The sequence below is a fragment of the Bos taurus genome, chromosome 7 (genome assembly GCF_002263795.3).
Source record: "Bos taurus isolate L1 Dominette 01449 registration number 42190680 breed Hereford chromosome 7, ARS-UCD2.0, whole genome shotgun sequence".
Taxonomy (NCBI): domain Eukaryota; kingdom Metazoa; phylum Chordata; class Mammalia; order Artiodactyla; family Bovidae; genus Bos; species Bos taurus.
The window spans coordinates 7705212-7722768 of record NC_037334.1 but is presented as its reverse complement, the minus strand read 5'-3'; the positions used below and the strand labels follow the sequence as shown (position 1 = coordinate 7722768).

Genomic DNA, 17557 nt, shown 5'->3' with positions numbered 1-17557 from the left:
AGATAGCTACCGACAATTACAGTCAGCGCATGAACTGGGTCTGGGGGTGCGGTCCTGATGACAGTGCCCACTGCCTCTCTGGATGCCCCTCCCCTGACCAGGGCTCGAGGCCAAGCATGCCTGTGGCAGCAAAAACTCAAGAGAGAAGACAGCCGGGGGTCTCCTTGGTACCATGAGATGCCAGAGAGAAAGCTGTGGCTAACCGAGGGCCTCCCCACCATTAACCCTCCAGCCCAAGAGCTCCCTGAGAGCATGACCAGCCTGGTCAGCACCCTTGTCACCTGCGCCACTCACCCTTGAGGTCCGGCAGCTCTTGCTTGCTGCCATGAGGAACCTCTGCAGCCATTTTGCTGCTCAGCCGATTGGCCACCTGCTCCAGGGGCCCAGGGACAGGCAGGCTCTTCTTGGGAAGCGGGGGGGAGCCCAAGTCCATGGCCACCATTGCGTTTTCCTCAGAACCCAGGCCTGTGAGGTTGGGAAGACAGGCTCAGCCCAGGTAAGGTGTGGGTTGTCTACCCCTGTGAGGACGGAGGGCCAGGGGCGTAGGGCTGGCAGTAGTGGGAGCCTTCTTCCTCATCCTTGGTGCCTGCTCTCACTCTGGGACGCAGCTCACCCCATGAAAGCTGAGGCTCCATCCATAACCCCGAGCTCCGATACGATGCAGGGATGTCGAGGCCGCCAACTGACAGCACAGACTAGGAACAGCTTCCACCTACCACAGCACAGACAGGTCACCGGACGCAGTGCTAATCTCAGAGAAAATATCTCTCCAGGCAGAGAGATGTCTCTGGGCTCCTCTCTGCGGAGCGGAGCATCTGTCAGTCATGGGGGTACGGGTAGGTGGCAGTCAGAAAGGGAATTCGGAAAGAAAAGGCCAAGGTCAGAGGCCACAGAGGCAGTGCAGAGGCAGGCAGCACAGGACTGGAAGGGAGGCTCCCAAAGACTTGTGGGGAATCTCCACCAGGCAAGACAACTGGGGGCCCTAGGTTGGTCTTCTAATCTCAAGCTAAGCCCAAGGAAAGGGTAAAAGTAAGAACTGTGAGCCTGGAACAGCCGGGGACCTCACTGGGGACAGCGAGAATGGGAATCACTGAACTTTCTCAGAAGTTTCTGAGGCATCCATCAGGCTGGAAAGCTTCTCTGGGTAAGATGTATGAGGACACAGAATCAAAAGTGAGTTTTCATGGTCTATTTTTTTGGAGAAAGGAGCCTGAGAGGCCTGTTGAGTCCGAGTTTTAGCGTTCAGAGCATGGAGAGAGGTCAGAATGAAGAAATGGTGTGTCAGATGGGGCCCTGGAGGTGCTCCGTGTTATGAGCAGCGGGAGGTGGGGAGGGACGGACAGGTAGGTCCCGGGCTCAGTCTGAGTCCTACAGAGGCAAAGAGAAAGGAAGTTGGGGTTCGGCGGGGGTGGGCGCCTGGGACGCCGAGGACTTTGTCAAAGTCTCCGGGTGGAGTGGGCTCATCTGTCAGTCGGGGCAGCGACCGTGTCAAGGCTGAAGTGACTTGGAGTCGGTTTCCGCGCCGGAGGAACAGAGGCTGCGGTGAGAAGCAAACCACGGGCTCCAAGGAGCTTAGCGGCTATCTGTCAGATGGGGTGAGGGTTCAGCAAAGTGGCGGCGGAGAGTGTTCCTGAAGCTCGGGACCCTGCGAGCCGCGACAGGAGGCCCAGGGTCCCCGCGACTGGAGCGCTTGGGGGGAGGGGAAGTCCCGGAGACTGGACGGCGGGTGTCTGGGGCGGCGGCTGCAGCAGGGGCCGGGCGGGACGCCAATTCTGCCCTCCCCGCACCCTCCCCGGCGCGGGCTCTTACCCGGCGCGGGCGCGGGCCCGAGCCCCGGCTCCGGCTCGGCCTTGGGCCCGTCCCGCGACGGCGGCGGCGGCGGCGGGGGTGGGGGCGGCGGCGGCGGCGAGGGAAGAGCCGCGGGGCCCGGGCTCGGGGGGCCCGGCGGGGGCGCCCCCGCGGGCGCGCGCTCACGGGCGCCCCCCGCGCGCGGCCCCGCCGCCGCCTTGCTCTCCGCTTTTGTCACTCGGCACTGGGCGGTGGAGGCGGCCATCTTGGCTCCGGCGCACGCGGGGCGGCCGCCCCAGGCGAGAGCAGCCGAACGCCGAGTGCCGCCGCCGCAGAGCCTGCTCCGCTCCGCCCCACCCCTCGGGGTGCGCCCAGGGCAGCCAGCCGAGCGCCGAGCACCGCGAACGCACCCCCCCCCCCCCCAACACACACACACACCCCGCCCCCCCCGGCCCCCCGCCCCCCTTGTCCCCGCCCGACCAGAGGAGAGCTCGCGCACTCACGCACGCAGTGCTACTGGTGGCTGCCAACTGCTGCTCTAGCCGGGTCTCAACGGCCCGAGACATTCTCCCCGTACCCTGGACATCTCTAAGACTACGATGGGAATCCTCCGGCCACACGCATTCGCCTTAACAGCATCCAGGCTCCTAGAGCCCGACGGGCGAACCTAGGACCTGCCTGGGGACACTGTTTCATTCCCTTCCTTGGAAGTCTCCCCTCCGGGTCAGGAATCCTGGAAGACACCTGATTCCCAACCAGGAGGATCCCCCAACATCATGCTGGCATCCAGCTGTCCCCTGACGGCGCTCTCTGGCAATCCTACTGAACTCCACACAAGGCCGGCACCGCGCGTTTCAAGCGCAACCTGCTTCTCCCTCCCCCAAACTAAACGGATTGCCCCCAGCTGTTACTTGACAGCTGGGTGGGACTAGCATCTGACCACTGCCCCGCCCCCAACTTGGAGTCCGCTCCCCACCGCCCACTTTGGGAGGCATGGGAGATCCTTCTAAGAATGGCCGCTTCTCGTGGTTGGTGCCCGGACCTGGCCCTTCTGTTGGACATCGTTTCTCAAGGCTTCTAGGATCTTCTCAACCACTCCTTAACACCCTCACCCACAACATGTTCACTGAAAGACTGATCATACCCCTAACCCCCCAAGGACAGGGCCAGTGCGGTAGCAGGCTGACTCCTTTGTCCCAGTGACATGGTCAACTTCCTCAGCACTAACTGGGGGCTGGTACATTGGTCTTCTGGTAGAAACAGAACCTGGCTGCTGGTTGTGTGTTGTCATCCCCTGGGTGCCTGAACCGGGTGCCAAGTAAAGGGTGTAAGCCTGACATCCAGGACTCAGAGAAAGAAGGGGCCAAGGTTGGAGCCTATAAACTGCTTCCTGTCCCCTCCTTCACCTCCTTCCCCTCTCCCACCCACGACTAGCCATCTTCAGAGCAACCGCACCTCCCAGCCACCACTGAGACACCAGGAAACCTAGCCAGGTACCTGAGCTGATTGCCTAGGGGATAGCCTTCACAGAGGCAAGAAGCCTGAGGTCACGGCCCCACTCCGCCCCTCCCTGAAGTGTGACCTCAACCAACCACTATCCTCTCTCTGTGCCTCAAATCTCTTCCTTGTCCAAGGAGGGGAGAGGGCTTCAACAGCCACACTCTTCCCTTTGCAGACCCTCAAATGTCCCTCGGTCTTGTGGATGGATCCAGCAAAGGCAGAGTACAGATCTAGGGGTATGCGTGTGTGCGTGTGTGTGTGTGTGTGTGCGCGTGTGCACTAAGTCACTACAGTCGTGTCTGACTCTTTGAGACCCTATGGACTGTAGCCCGCCAGGCTCCTCTGTCCACAGGATTCTCCAGGCAAGAATTCTGGAGTGGGTTGCCCTGCCCTTCTCCGGGGGATCTTCTTGACCAAGAGATTGAACCCACATCGTTTATATCTCCTGCATTGGCAGATGGGTGCTTTACCACTAGCACCACCTGGGAAGCCCAGGACCCTGAAAACTCCAGGTAGGAGAAACAGAAGGAACCCTTAGCCCCAAGCAGCCCCTGGACAATTCCCCTGTCCAGGTACCTTCTCCATTCCTCAGAGCCTACTTTCTCCTCACTGCTGAGTTTTTCTCCTGTGAGGTTCAGTAAAGACTCCCACAAAGTCAGGCTTTGTCGGGCTGAGTCCTTCATATTTCCACTTCCTCCATGGAGTCCTGCCCCAGGCTCCTTCACCAAAATATTACTTCTAGATCACCCAAGCCTCTGACGATAGCACCTGACGTGGTGCTCAGAAGTCTAGCTGTGCTGCTTGGTGGCTGTGGCAAAGCCGATGACCCACAGTTTCCTTATCCAAAATACAGGAACACAGAAACCCTTAGCTGCGTGGAACTGTTTTGAGGTGTAGGTGAGGTGAAACCTTGGGACACAGCAAGCACTCACTTAAGGGAGGGGTTATCAGTGCTGCTGGACACAGTGCATACATGTGTGCTCGGTTGCTCAGTCGTGTCCGACTCTTTGTCACCCCGTGGATTATAGCCCACCAGGCTCCTCTCTCCACAGGATCATCCCAGCAAGAATACTAGAATGGTCGTTGTTTTCTCCTCCAGGGGATCTTCCTGACCTAAGGATCGAACCTGCATCCCTGTGGCTCCTGCATTGGCAGGCGGATTCTTTACCATTGAGCCATCTGGGAAGCCCAGATGGACACTGTAGGCACCACTGAAAATCTAGAATGTAAACTCTAGATCTACAACGTCCACTTGGATTACCACTAACCTTGTACTAACTGCCTTTGACTCAACAGCCATATGTGGCCAGTGGTGGTGACCCTGTAGGACAGTATGAGTCTCTAGAGAACATTTCCATTGCCTCAGGAAGTTCCACCAGACAGTGCTGCTCCAGGTAAAAGACATCATTAAGATCAAGGATTCTGAAGCTTATGCTTTCTGGGCTTTCAAACCCCAGCTCCACATGCTTTCAGCTGTATGACCTGGGGCATATTAATGAAGATCTCTGAGCCTCAGTTTCCTAATTGATAAAATGGGGATAATAACACCTGCCTTTAAAGGGTTGTTATGAGGATATAAATGAGTTCATATTTGTAAAAGGCTTAGAAGAGTATCTGGCTCCTAGTAAAGAGATCAGTAAGCCTCTGTTAAAACCACTGTCAGGCAGGGCAGGGAGGAACTGGACCTAGACAGAGCCCTGGCCCAGCCACTGAGTAAAATAGGACCCCTAAGTGGTGGGACAGTAGTCAACCTACTTGGTAAAGTGACTTGAAAACACTTGCAGGAAAGCAGAGTGGCGGCCCACCTCCCACTCCTCCATCCCTCCAGGCCCCTGGGAAGGGTCAGGGCTCCAGCCTGCCTGCCCCCTTTCCCCTTACCATCTCCGTAGGCTGGCCCAGGGTCCTCAGCCCAGGTGGGTGGGAAGGGCACTGTAAGAGGTAAACGGGGCCGGCGGGAGGTCAGGAAGCCACTAGGCGGCACCCCAGCTTCACGACACAGCGGGCTGGGGGGCCGCTCAGCAGCCGAGGTGGCCAGCAGCTCTTGCAAGATGTTGATGGGTGAGACAGTGAGCTCCCAGTTGGTGATGCCAAAGTCACGCAGGTGGGCCCGGGCGTGGCTGGACAGGCCGGCCCGAGTGTCAAAGCCGGCCCCGCAGAAGTCACAGCGCATCAGGCTGAAGGTGCCCGGGTCAAAGTTAGCCACTGTGGAGAGAGAGAGGACATAGACTGCCTGAGTAGGGGGCGGGGTGTGTGTGTGTGTTACTCTACATCCTCCGCTCTCCAGTTCCCAGGGCCACTGCCCCAGTGGATCACACACCCCGTGCTGGTCCTCACCCTGGATGCCTCCCTGCCCTTTGTTGTACACGCTCCTGCCTGCATCTGCTCACTTAAAGAAGCTTTCTCTTCCTGGCCTTCTATTGTCTCCCTTCACACAACTCAAAGCATCAGGGACCTCACCCCCAGAAATACTTCTCCAGGATCGATTTGCAGTCATTTGGACAAGTGTTTGATTAATACCCTTCTTTCCTCTAGAGCTCATGTCTGTATCACCCCAGTGTTATCAATGAAACCTTGGCTGAATGAAGCAATGGATCAGTGGGTGGCATGCCTTCCTCTGGGAATCTGCTCAGATCCCCCAGAGTTGGGGATCTTCTCTGGGCTTCCCTAAACCCCTCCCTGAGCTGCCCCCATCACAGCCCAGGTCCCTTAACATTGTAACTGCCTAGTTTTGTGGCAGTCGGTCCCCTGCCCGTTCCCCACAGTGTGCATACACACACACCCTCTCAAACACCATACCAGCCCCTCCCCATGTAGGCTCCATGTCCGCCAGTATCAGAACTCCTCAGGGCACTCATGTGGAGACAGACCTCTGGAATCAGAACCTTGGTGCCTGGAAATCAGCATACCTCACAGGCAGCCCCAGGGGTTCTGAAGTCAGCCAGGGTCCCACCATGCCTCTGGCACTGTGCACTCCAGAAGGGCAGGGACTCCTGTTCTGTTCATTGTGGTGACCTCACTCAGTAAAGATTTGTCGAATGAAGGATTCAGTGATATTTTCTGCCTGGGGCTACACTCTAGCTACTGGAAGGGCCAGACAGTTGGGATGTCCCCATATCTCCTCTGATGTGGTGACCTTGGCCCCAGCTCCCTGCCTTCACCATGCTGGGCACTACAGGGAGGCTTTAGATTGAGGGTTTGTTGGTTCAGGACTCAGCCACCCAGCTGTGCATCTCCCCGGCCTTGGCCTCGGATGGGGGTGGGTGCTGGAGTGGAGCCACCCTACCTTTTTTCTTCTTCTTTTGGAAGGAGAACCTGCGCTCGATGGCCTTTACCTCCTCAGCAGAGATGAAATGCCGCACATTGTAGCTGACACCCACGCGGTTCAGGTGGCCCCGCACGTGGTTGGCCAAGCCGATGCCATTGTGGAAGCGGTCAGGGCAATAGGGGCATTTCCGTTCCTCAGGCTTCAGTGTCACCCCTGGGTCCCCATCCAGGAATGGGTCCAGCCCCAGAGGGCCGCCCAGTGGCGTGTCCAGGAGCAGGAAGTCCAGGGGGTGGGCGCCCCCCAGCCCCAGCTCCTCAGGCTGCAGCCTTGGGGGGGCCCTGGCCGCCGCAGCCATGACTCGCGGCCCGAGTTTCGCCACCAGCACTACAGGCACCATCCCACAGAGCTGCTGCTGCTGTGCCCGCGAGGCCACCGCCGTCTGCAGGGCTTCTCGGAATGTCCGCTTCAGCTCCAGGGCTGACTGTGGGATGAGGCCGGGGCTGGCTGGCGGCGCAAAGACCCTGTTTTCAGGGGGAAACTCCATTTCTGAGGCCAGCAGTAATTCTTCCTCCTCCTCCTCCTCCTCATCTTCCTCTTCACTCCATGGGTGCCTCTGGTCCTCCAGGTGGCCTGGGAGCCCCTGAGGTTGGACAACATTCTTGCTTCTGCTTGCCTGTAAGGAGTAGGCGGCGGATGCTAGTGGCGAGGGGAAGGCTGGCCTTCCCAGGGGCCTCTGGCTCGAGCATTGTGGGAGTGGCTTTGACAGTGGGAAATCCCTCATGCCCAGCTGCTGGCAGCCTGGGCCAAAGGCCAGGCTGGGGTCGTATCCAGCCGGATTCTCCTGCCACGTGGGGGCCAAGAGCGGCTCAGCTTTGCCAAAGTAGTCGGCGGCCTCAGAGAATCGGGTGTAGGCGTCCTGGCTGGTGCCCGGCCGGCTGGCAGGGCCCTCCTCCTCAAAAGCCTCACCATCCTCCTCCTCCCAGTGGGGATGGGCGTGCACCAGCCTCACATGCTCCCTGAGCAGGCTCTCACTGGGCGCGGGGAAGCCACAGAAAACACAGGCACTGAGGCCCGAGGGGTCCTCATAGGGCTGGTAGGCAAGGGAGGTGGCGTCGGGGCCTGGGCTACCCGCCCCGCTGCTGCCCCCGAAGGGCTCCTGGGCCGCTGGGCCCCGTGGCTCCTGTGCGTGCAGCTTGGCATGCTGCACGAAGGCCTTGGAGGAATTGGTGCCAAAGACGCATCTGGGGCACTGCAGCCGTGCCTCCCGGCCCGCGTCACCTGGGACCTGCTTTAGCTTCTGAATCTCCTCAATGATCTTTTCCCGGGAGGCCTGGTGCAGCTGGCGGTGCCGCTCGAGGGCACCAGGGTCAGCAAAGGCCCAGCCACACTCGCCACAGGCCAGCGGGGCCAGCTCAGCCGGTGGCTCCTGGCCCGGGGCTCGGCGGTGCTGGCTCATGTGCTCCAGGAGGTGCTCCTTTTGCTTGAAGTAGATGCTGCACTCGATGCATGGGAACACAGCTGGCTCCTCGTCTTCGTCCTCGTCGGGGCTGTCTGCCCCCTCGGCCACCTCCTCCAGGAGCTCACACAAGTAGGGCCTCGTCCGGATGGAGGACAGCAATGGCTGCAGCCGCTCCACAGATGCCTCTGAGTTCACCGTCCAGGTCTGCGTGGCCACCTCTGAGGCGGACCGGGGCAGGCTCCACTCGGACGGCTGGGTCAGGCCCTCCAGGCCTGCCAGGTGCTCTCTGGTGCCCACCACCGGCCCATCCAACGTCTTCATGGTATCATCTACGGGCATGAGCACTGTCCTGAAGGAGGTAAGGGGTGATGGCTGGGGAGGCAAGTCCATGTCCAGCCCCGCATCCTGGAGCGGGACCGCCTCATCTGCGTCTTGCAGCCAGTCGAACCTGGGGCGGCCCCGGGGGACCTTCTCAAATACCTTTGATTCCCCTTGGTGGTGGTACAAGAACCTTCTGGAGCCCTCCAGCTCAGCATGGGGCTTCACGGTTCTCATGATGACGGAGTCCTCAAACCTCTGCTCAGATGCGAGGTCCTCCCCAGCCTCCTGAATCAGGGGGCGCTCCCAAGGCCCCCGGCCATCCAGGGGGCCTGGGTAGTGGCCCAGGGGATGGGGTGAGGGGGAGCCCGGTTGGAAGTCCAGGCTGCCTCCATCCCAGCAGCTGCAAGGAAGGGCCAATGGGGACAGGTTAGCCACAGGCCTCGGTTTCTTTTCCTTGGGCAAGGGACAGTGAGGGGGTGGGGGGTGGTTCCCAGGCGGTCTGAGACAGGTTCCAGAGAACTCAGCCCACGGGGACTGAGGCGGGGAGTGTGTGGGTGTCAGCTGGGAGGTCGGGGGAGTATGTGTGGACCCTTCCAGAGCAGCTGGGTCAAATATGAGATTCAGCTCCCAGGCTCATGCCTGTGTATGGAACCCAGCCCTGCTGCACTGTGGGGGGTGGGGGCAGGGGCGGAGTGTGCAGAGACCACAGCGGGGATCACAAGGAATGTCTCCAAGTCTGGTGGCACAGTCAACTCTCATCTGTCCCCTGGGAGGGTCCTAGATGACTTTCCCATTTCAGTTACGCTGCAGGCTGCTTTTTTTGTCTTGGTCCTCCCCAAATTGGAGTTATTTGTGCATTGAGTTTCCTCTTTCCAGCAAATTTGGTAAAACTCGGCAGCAGGAACCATTCAAGAGAATGCACTTTCCTCCCTGCGTCTCCCGTCTTGGGAGGAGGGCAGAGTCAGGCCCTGGGCAGCCTGTGGCTCCAGTGACCCTGACCTCCTTTGAGGGGCAAGGGGAGGCGCGGCAACCTCACTGAGCCTCAGTTTTCCAGCCCTAAAAATGGGGACAAGTCCCGAGAACCAAGAGCTTCCGTGCCTGTATGCAGTGACTGAGGGAGTTTTCTCACACCGTAATCAAAGAACACTTAACACGCTGCAGGTGCTTATTTAAATGATGGCAACCACAAGCTTTCAAATGGGAACCTTGACCCCGTGAAGTGCAGGGTGAATGTGACACAACTCAGTGCTGGGAAACGCTTCACTTGGCCTGAAGCCTAGCTCCCAGTAGGCCCACAACCAGTGTGGGTTCTTATTATGACTGTTCCTGATCGATTTCTCTCATTTTCAAGATCTGGCCTCCATAAGCGGCTATGACTCACACCCATGGAACAGATGTGGAGATGGGCTCTACTGCGAGGCTGAGCAGAAATCATGGGGTTACCTCCATGTTAACGGGCCCACTCCCCACAGGGCTATGGCAAAGATTCAGTGGGGTAAAGTCCCACACTGAGAGCACAGTATACAGAAAGTGCTAAATAACAGAGCTATTATTAATCCCAATATGGATGTTGTTACACATTAGCGCCTGCCCATCCATTTAATAGGGGCCTTCACTGGTGGCTCAGATGGTAAAGAATCTGCCTGCAGTGCAGGAGACCTAGATTCAATCCCTGGGTCAGGAAGATCCCCTGGAGAAAGGAATGGCTACCCACTCCAGTATTCTTGCCTGGAGAATCCCATGGACAGAGGAGCCGGACGGGCTGCAGTCCATGGGGTTGCAAAGAGTCGGACATGACTGAACGACTAACAGTTTCACTTTCAAGCCATTTAATAAAAGGTTGCTGCCATCAGCACTGCTGTTGATTCCTGCTCCGACGCTACATCCCTCTGGTCTTCGAGGTGAGGTTGTGAGATGCGCTACAAGGACTCCATTTACAGATGAGGAAACTGAGACTCAGAGAAGCCGAACCTTATTCTAAGGGTCACCTGGCAGAGACAGGACTCCGAGGGTCCAACCTCCAGGCTCCTGGCCTTCTGGCCCTGCTCCCGGCAGGGATAATGAGAGTTGACTGTCTGTGTTCATCCCAGTCCTCCCACCACCCCCTGCGAGCGCCCAGGGGCTTGCCTGAGAGGAGCCACCTCCTCCTGCCTAGCATCCTGATTCCCTCCTGACCCCGTCTCACTCCTAGGGGCTTCTCTTGGGCTTAGGTATGTCCTGCTCACCCCCCTGCCCTCCCTGAGGTCAGGGCCAGCGTGGCAACTCACCAGCTGCTGATCCGATGGGTGGCGGAGGTGGCACGGGGAAGGGCTTCGCTGAGGCCAGGGTGGGGCTGCCCATCTGCAACAGAGAGGGGAGACCCTGAGGGGCTGGGGTCCCCCTGGCTGGGGCCCTTCACAGCACCCCAGCTCTGGGAGCCCAACCGGGCACCTTGGAAGGGCCCAGCTAGCTCCCCATCCCTCTCCCCTGAGAGGCCTCTGGCCTCTGTACTCCTGAGCCCCGAAAGGGTTTCTCTGGAGGGGTCCTCTTGGCTTTCCTAGGGGACCATCAGGGCTTGCTGCCTTCAGTCTTCCTCTCTTTGTCCCCCACCTAGCAGCCAGGGTGATCTTTTTTTCTTTTTTTTAAGTCACACCCTGGTAAAAACTTGCCTGGCTTCTCATCATATCTCCAATAAAAGCCAGATTCCCAACTAACCACCTGCAAGGCCCTGCGAGGTCAGACCTTTGCGGGTCTTTCCAGCTTCGCCGCCTTCTCCTCACCCCTCTCTCACTCTGCCCAGACAGCTCATGAAGCTTCAAGCCCACCTCACTGTTTTTGGCCTTGGGGCCTTTGCACTGGCTATTCCCTCTGCCTGGAGAACCCTTCCCTGGCCACCTGCTAAACTGAGCCTCTGTGATTCCTCACTCATTGCCTTTTTTCTTTTCTTTCCTTAGCACTCTCTGAAATTGCCAGGGTCCTCCACTGGCACATAAGCCACCCACTCCCACCCCAGGGGCCTCGCTCACTGCAGCATCTCAGTGCCTGGCACAGGGCAGGTACTCAACCAACAGCTGCCAGATGAAGAGTAAGGAGCCCTTGAGCCTGAGCTGCAGAGGGCCCATCCCTGCCTCCTGCCTCCCAGACCCCCTTTCAGGCCTACGACTTGGAATCACGTCCCTCCTAGGAAACCTCACACAGATAGAGCCAACTCTCCATTATCCGCCTGTGGAGCCAATGCCTGGAGTGACCACAGGAATCCTGGCCTGTGCCTCCTCTGCCTGCCACGCCCGCCTGATGCAGGCAAGCATGCCAGTCGGGGCACAGGCCAATTGCTGGGGCCAAGGTTAACACACTGGGAGATCTTGTGCCCCATCCAGAGCCCAACAGATGCAATTGCTGGATCAGCTTCAATTTGACGATGGTCCAGAAAGAGGGCTAAGTGCTGGGGTTAGTACTGATACTTTTCCCAATCCTCTACTTTCCAATTTGCCCAGGAGATTGAGAGCCGACTGTCAGGGGCCAAAGAATTCAGAGCTGATGAGGGTGGAGGGGAAGGGTCAGCAGGCTGTGATCACCGCCACAAGGGTCTTTCTGTGGAGCCTGAGAGAAGGCGCATGACTGGCACGTGGCCTCCAGGAGGTGAGAGTGTGATGGGGATACAGGAGTCTGCATCATTTAGAACAGTTTCTCAAACGTGGTGCTGCTCACTTGAGGGGCTGAATCATTCTCTGGAGTGGGGGGCATCCTGTGCGTTGTGGGATCTTCAGTAGCACCCCTGGGCTCCACCCACCAGATGCCAGGAGCCACCCCTATCCTTGAACCTGCAGTCATGACAATCAAAATTGTCTTCAGACATGGCCACAGTGTCCCCTGGGGGTAGAATCTCCTTCCTTTGAGAAGCTCTGTGGTAGACAGATGGGGAGCAGGGCCAGGTCAGGGTTGAGCCCGGATGCAAGGGTCAGGGGAGTGCTGGAGAGGGTTTGAGGTTTGGGGAATGAAGGCCTGGACCAGCTAAGGGAGTGAGACCCCAAGAAATGTGTCTCTTGAGAACACAAGAGTCCCAGACGTGAGCTTCGTGGGAGAGGCCAGCCAGTTCACGTAAGTCCGAGGGTCCAGATGTCCTGATTCTGAGATTCTGGGACCCCAAGCTCCTGAGATTCCGAGTGTCCCAGATTCGATGGTTCTGCGATTGCTGTTGTCTAAGAATTCCGCGAGCCAGGGGGCTGTACTGGCCTCTTTGTTTGAGCGGCTCCAGTGAAGCACCTATTTTTAGGTGCTTTGGAGGAAGCAGACCAAGCAGGGTGCCGTATCCAAGACTGTTGGGGGAACTGGGGGCTCATCCGCAGCTTCCACCATTGGAAGGGGGTTCAGAAGTCCCTATGGGTCAGACAAGGCACTCTGGATGCGGCCCCCAGTGATGGCTGTGCTGAGGCACCCTCGTTGGCTCCTGCCATCTGGGGTCCGTCCCCAAGAGGGTCTGAAAGTGAGCAACTGAAAATGAGAAGGGTGTCCGTGAGCAGCTTGAAGCCCAAGCCAGGCAGCTTGGCAAAGTGGCCAGGAGTCTAGACATCAGAGTCAGACAGATCCAGTTCAAGGCCATGCAGGAAACTGAAGGGCATGCCTTTTTCGCTCCAAGCCTGTTTCCTCCTCGATATAAGGGCAACAGCTACGGCCCCAGTCTGGAAGGGCCAGAGACGGGCGCCAAGGGAGATCACAGAGTAAATGCTCAATCCAGAGAGTCGGCGGTGGGGGGAGGAAGGGGGGTGGTTTGCCCAGGTTGGGGTTTAGGGTTGGCTCAGACACCCCCCAAGTTAGAAGGTGGAGGCTTGACCGAGAACCTCAGGCCCACTCACTCCACACTCTGGGACCCCATGAGGGCAGAAAGGATGCATTGTTCGTCCTTTAGCTCCCTGGTCCCAATGCCAGGCATGCACCAGACTCTTCAGAAATCCATATGGACCATCCCAGCCCCCAAGCTTCAGGTGCACCCAGGAAGCCAACCAGAGAAGCCAAGCACTGGGTGAGGGGCTGCAGGTGAGGCCAAGGCCAACAGCTATAATGGAGGACAGAGGAGGCAGTGGACTCATCCATGTCTAGGTGGAGGAGTTTGCAGTAGCTCCTCCAGGGGTGCTCTTAAGGGCCTCCCAGGACTAGGTGGGGATGAGGGAGGACCCAGGCTTCAGCATGGAATGGCAGCCTCAGAGGCTGTTCCTATTTATAGGCATCACAAGACTCCTAGGGCAGGTGCCTAGGGAAGGCGGGGTGGAACGGGCTAAGAGGGCAGTGTGGCAGACACTCTGTCTGAAGCCCAGACCCTTCTCCACCTTCCAGGCCATGGCCCTACTCCAAGTCAAGCCCTCGCCCCATGCCCTAGATGCTCAGTGGTACCATTAGGAGTAGACCTGTCCCCTCTCAGCAGCCACAACCCCCCTCCTCCCCAGGCACATGCCCTGGACCCTGGTGGACTCCCCAGGGGGAGTGAGCACACATCTACCCACCTACCTACTTGCTCCCTCTCTCCAGACCTGCCATTCTTCTTTTTCTTTTTTGGCCACACCACGTGGCACATGGGAATCTTAGTTCCCTGACCAGGAATTGAACCCACACCCTCTGCAGTGGAAGCGTGGAGTCTTAATCACTGGACCAGCAGGGAAGTCCTCAGACCTAGGACTTCTGCCAGGTAGAGCAGAATGCCCAGTTCCTCAGAGCCAGATCCAAAGAGGGTCCTAGGTCCCAAAGTCCGTTCCCCAGGACTCCCACAGAGTCAAAGTCCTGGACCTGCCCTGGTCAGCTGCATGACCTGGGACACAGTCTTGCCTTTCTTTGGGCCTTGGTTCCTAAGAGTATGGGGGAGGGTATGGTTCTTTGAGCAGGGGTCTTGCCCTCTCGTGCTCCTACATGACATCTTTGGGTACCACTAGTCACCTCCACACCACTGCATGCGTGGAGCCCCCTGTCTGGATGTCCCCTGTCCCCTGCCTGACTCACGGTTCCTCATCCAGGACTCTGGGATGTCCCCCAGCCTGGCCATCCCCCATTGCAACCTGTGCAACTACGTCTTAACAGCTGGTGGCTGGTCTGTCTGTCTGACCCCAGATGGTAGGGTTCAGCAGGGGCAGAGGTGGTGTGTGTGCTTGGTCCCTGGCTGCGCACCAGTGTCCAGCCCCGAGGAGGTGAGCATGCCATGCTCTGTAAGTAACTGGACTTCATGAGCCTCACTAAGGTGAGCTGGGGCAGGTCAAGGATGCCCTGACATAGGGTGGTAGTGAAGGATGAAGGCTGTTAAGCCAGGTTACTGCCTGGCTGTGGGCCCTTGGGAAACTGACTTGACACTTCAGGATCTGAGTTTCCCCATCTCTAACAATGGATAATAATAACTGAGGTTACCCCACACAGTTCTTTTGAGAATGACAGGAGATGATCACGTAAAGGGCTTGGCATGTAGGAGACCCATGATGAGGTGCTTGGAGATTCCTAGAAACCAAGGCCTTTAGAGCAGACCAAGGAGATAAAGGGAGACACGGGGTACATCAGCCTACACCGCACCCACCACTCTTTAGCTACACCAGGCTCCTGCCTGGCCCTTGACTACACCAGGCTCCTCCTTACCATAGGGCCTCTGCACCTGCTGTTTCAAATTCCACTCCTTCAGGGAGGTTTTCCCAGGTTCCCCTAGGCATGATCCTGGCACTCTGTTTAATACCCTCACAGCACCTGTCACTACCTGCCCTTATGTTATTTGTGTAGTTGCTTGTTGTCTGTCTCCCCGACTAGAATGTCAGGTCCCTGAGGGCAGGGACTCTTGTCGCTTTTGCTTACAGCTGTATCCCCAGCAGCTAGAACGGAGCCTGGCACATGGTAGTTGCTGAGTATTTAATGAAGGAATGACAAGTCTTTAGGTGGGGATGGTGCGAGATCCCCTTTTGATGGGAAACAGAGGCATAAAGGGATGGCTGTCATCCCTGACTGCTCAGTCTCTCCCCAGCCACTAGGGGGCATAAGCTGTTTGGGCCCCTGGCTCAGAAGTGGGACTCATCAAGACCTTGTAGCAAGACAGAACTGGAATAGACTGACGGGAATGGGGGCATACCTGGAGAACAAGTGGGTTCAGGGAGGGGAGCTCAGGGGTGCTAAGCTGAGCATCTGGACCCCATTAGTATGAGCAGAGAAGGAAGCCAGGCAGACCTGAGTCAAGTCCCAGCTCCTTGCTCTCCACTGGGGTGGGCCTTAGTCAGGTCATTAGTTCCCGAGACCTTTGTTTTCACAACTGTAAAATGGGCAACCAAGCAGAAGGCAAAGGCTCTGAACCCAGGCAGACTCAGGATCCCAACTCAGCCCCTGATGGGCTGGGTGACTTGGCCCTCCCTGAGCCTTGGGGAACTGGCTGGATGCTCCCATCAGGGCCACAGGGCCCACCCTCTTACCAGAAATGCCACCTCTGCCATCCAGAATGTCTCGAGGGCCCTCCTTGGTGACAGGCAGGTAATGGGTAGACCGGAAGATGCAACCTTCCCCCTCAGCAACCTCGGCCCCACCTTCGATGTCCTCTCTCGGCGCTGGGCCAGGCAGTCTCTCAGGACCTCGAGGACGATCTGGGGCGGCCAGGCCGCCTGCCAGGGGCCCATCCATAGATGCTCTCTGCTTGGCTCCACTCAGCTGCTGGCCCGGCTCAGTGAGGCATTGTAGGTCTGGTGGGGGCAGAGAGACAGGTGCTCAGGGGAGGCTGGAAAGGGATTCTGCCTCAGTTTCTCCTTCCTCGAAGCCTCTGTCCTCACCCTTGTGGTTTGGTGCCTCAGTTTACCCCCAAGCACAGATGAGCAAGTCCCAGTGCTGAGGCCCTATCCCTACACATTGATCTCAATGGTCTCTAATCTCAGCACACCTCGGCTTTCGTCCACAACTCCTCTCTTTGCACTGCCTCAGTTTCCCCCACTTTACAGCATTCACGCTTAGACACCTTGCTTTCCTGCAGCATTAAACTTATTACTTCTCTTAGATGCCTCCCTTCATTCATTCATGGTTGCACTTTTCCCAGTTGTGAACTCACTTCCATGCACATGCATATTCTATGCGTGTGCCTCAGCACTGCTACACTCTGATCCCATACACTGTCTCAAGTCTCCCCATCATTACCCCTGCACTTTTCTCACTCCTGTTGCCCGGATCAGTTACCCCTCACTTTTCCCACACTCCAACCCTCCGTCCACACACAACCTTAGGGTTCTCCAGCATTAACCCTTTCACCCTCACGCTCAGCCGCAAGTGACCCCAGCCTTCACCCTCTTGCTTCACCCCAACGTTACCCCTCATGCATACCCAGCCTGGGTTCCTCCATCCCACCCTCCCAAGATCTCTCCAGTCTGCGGGCAAAAGGGAAGGATGGAGCTCCTGGTCCAGAAATGAGGACCCTGGGGAGGCCATGGGGGGTGGGGGCTGTCTTCTCCACCTATAAATACCTTCAAGGTAACGGCGGAAAGTGAAGGGCAGGAATGAGGCGCCCTCCCCAGGGAGATGGTAGGGAGGCCGATCCCAGGCAACCGGGGCGGGGCCGGGGCTCCAGGCCTGGCTGCAGGCGCTGCCCTCGAGGGCCTGGGGGCTCCCAGGGGGCCTATCCGTGGACTGGCCGTTGTGGTGGGGGTCCCTGCCCAGGCCCCGAGGAACCACCTGCGGGTGCCCACCGGGTGGGCACTGCCCGCGGGGAACCGGCGGGACCGCAACTTCGGAGCACTTTGGCAGCGTGGGGAAGGGGGTTCCCTCCTGGACGCCCCCGGAGGTCGTAGGGGTGGTGGCGGCGCCGCGCCAGCACACCCCTCGGGGCGCCAGGGTCCACGCGATGCGCCCTCCGCCCGTGCACCTCGGGGCGGGAGACCCCGCGGGACGCGCCGAGGGTGGGGGGGGGACACCTGCCCCAAGACCCCCGCTCCTCCCCCCAACCTGTGCGGCCCCGCCCCCGACCAGGCCCCGCCCCTACAGGCCCCGCCCCCGCCCCCCGCCCCGGGGGGTCCCGCCTGGCCCGGCCCGGCCCGGGCCTCCCCCTCCCAGTGCCGGCTCCGCCCCGCCCGCGGGCTCCCCAGGCCGGGCCGGGCCTCACCGGGGAGGCGGCGCCGCCAGCTGGGTGCCGGGGCTCGGCGCTCCCTTCTTTGGTGCGGCCGTCGCTGCCGCTACCGCCCTTGCGGCTCCCGGTGCCGGTGCCACGGCCTCCGCAGCCGCCGCCGCCTCCACCGCTCGGGGGACATTGTCCCTTT

At 58.8% G+C, this 17557-nt stretch overlaps 1 protein-coding gene across 10 annotated transcripts in view; it reads right to left on the bottom strand.

Moving 5' to 3' along the window:
• The window catches only part of WIZ (WIZ zinc finger), a 26718-nt gene extending 9161 nt beyond the window's left edge, over positions 1-17557 (bottom strand). For 2 of the 10 annotated variants that reach the window (XM_024994825.2, XM_024994829.2), the window contains exons 1-6: positions 17404-17557; positions 15737-16000; positions 10601-10673; positions 6572-8733; positions 5167-5490; positions 295-465 (exon numbers count right to left, since the gene is read on the bottom strand). In XM_024994825.2, the coding sequence (XP_024850593.1) occupies positions 295-465; positions 5167-5490; positions 6572-8733; positions 10601-10673; positions 15737-15941 (2935 nt within the window). In that variant the 5' untranslated portion in view covers positions 15942-16000; positions 17404-17557. Of the gene's footprint in view, positions 1-294; positions 466-1809; positions 2077-5166; positions 5491-6571; positions 8734-10600; positions 10674-15736; positions 16001-16768; positions 16849-17403 lie in introns of those variants that run through there. The other 8 variants (XM_024994828.2, XM_024994830.2, XM_059888516.1 and 5 more) reach the window with 6 other exon arrangements.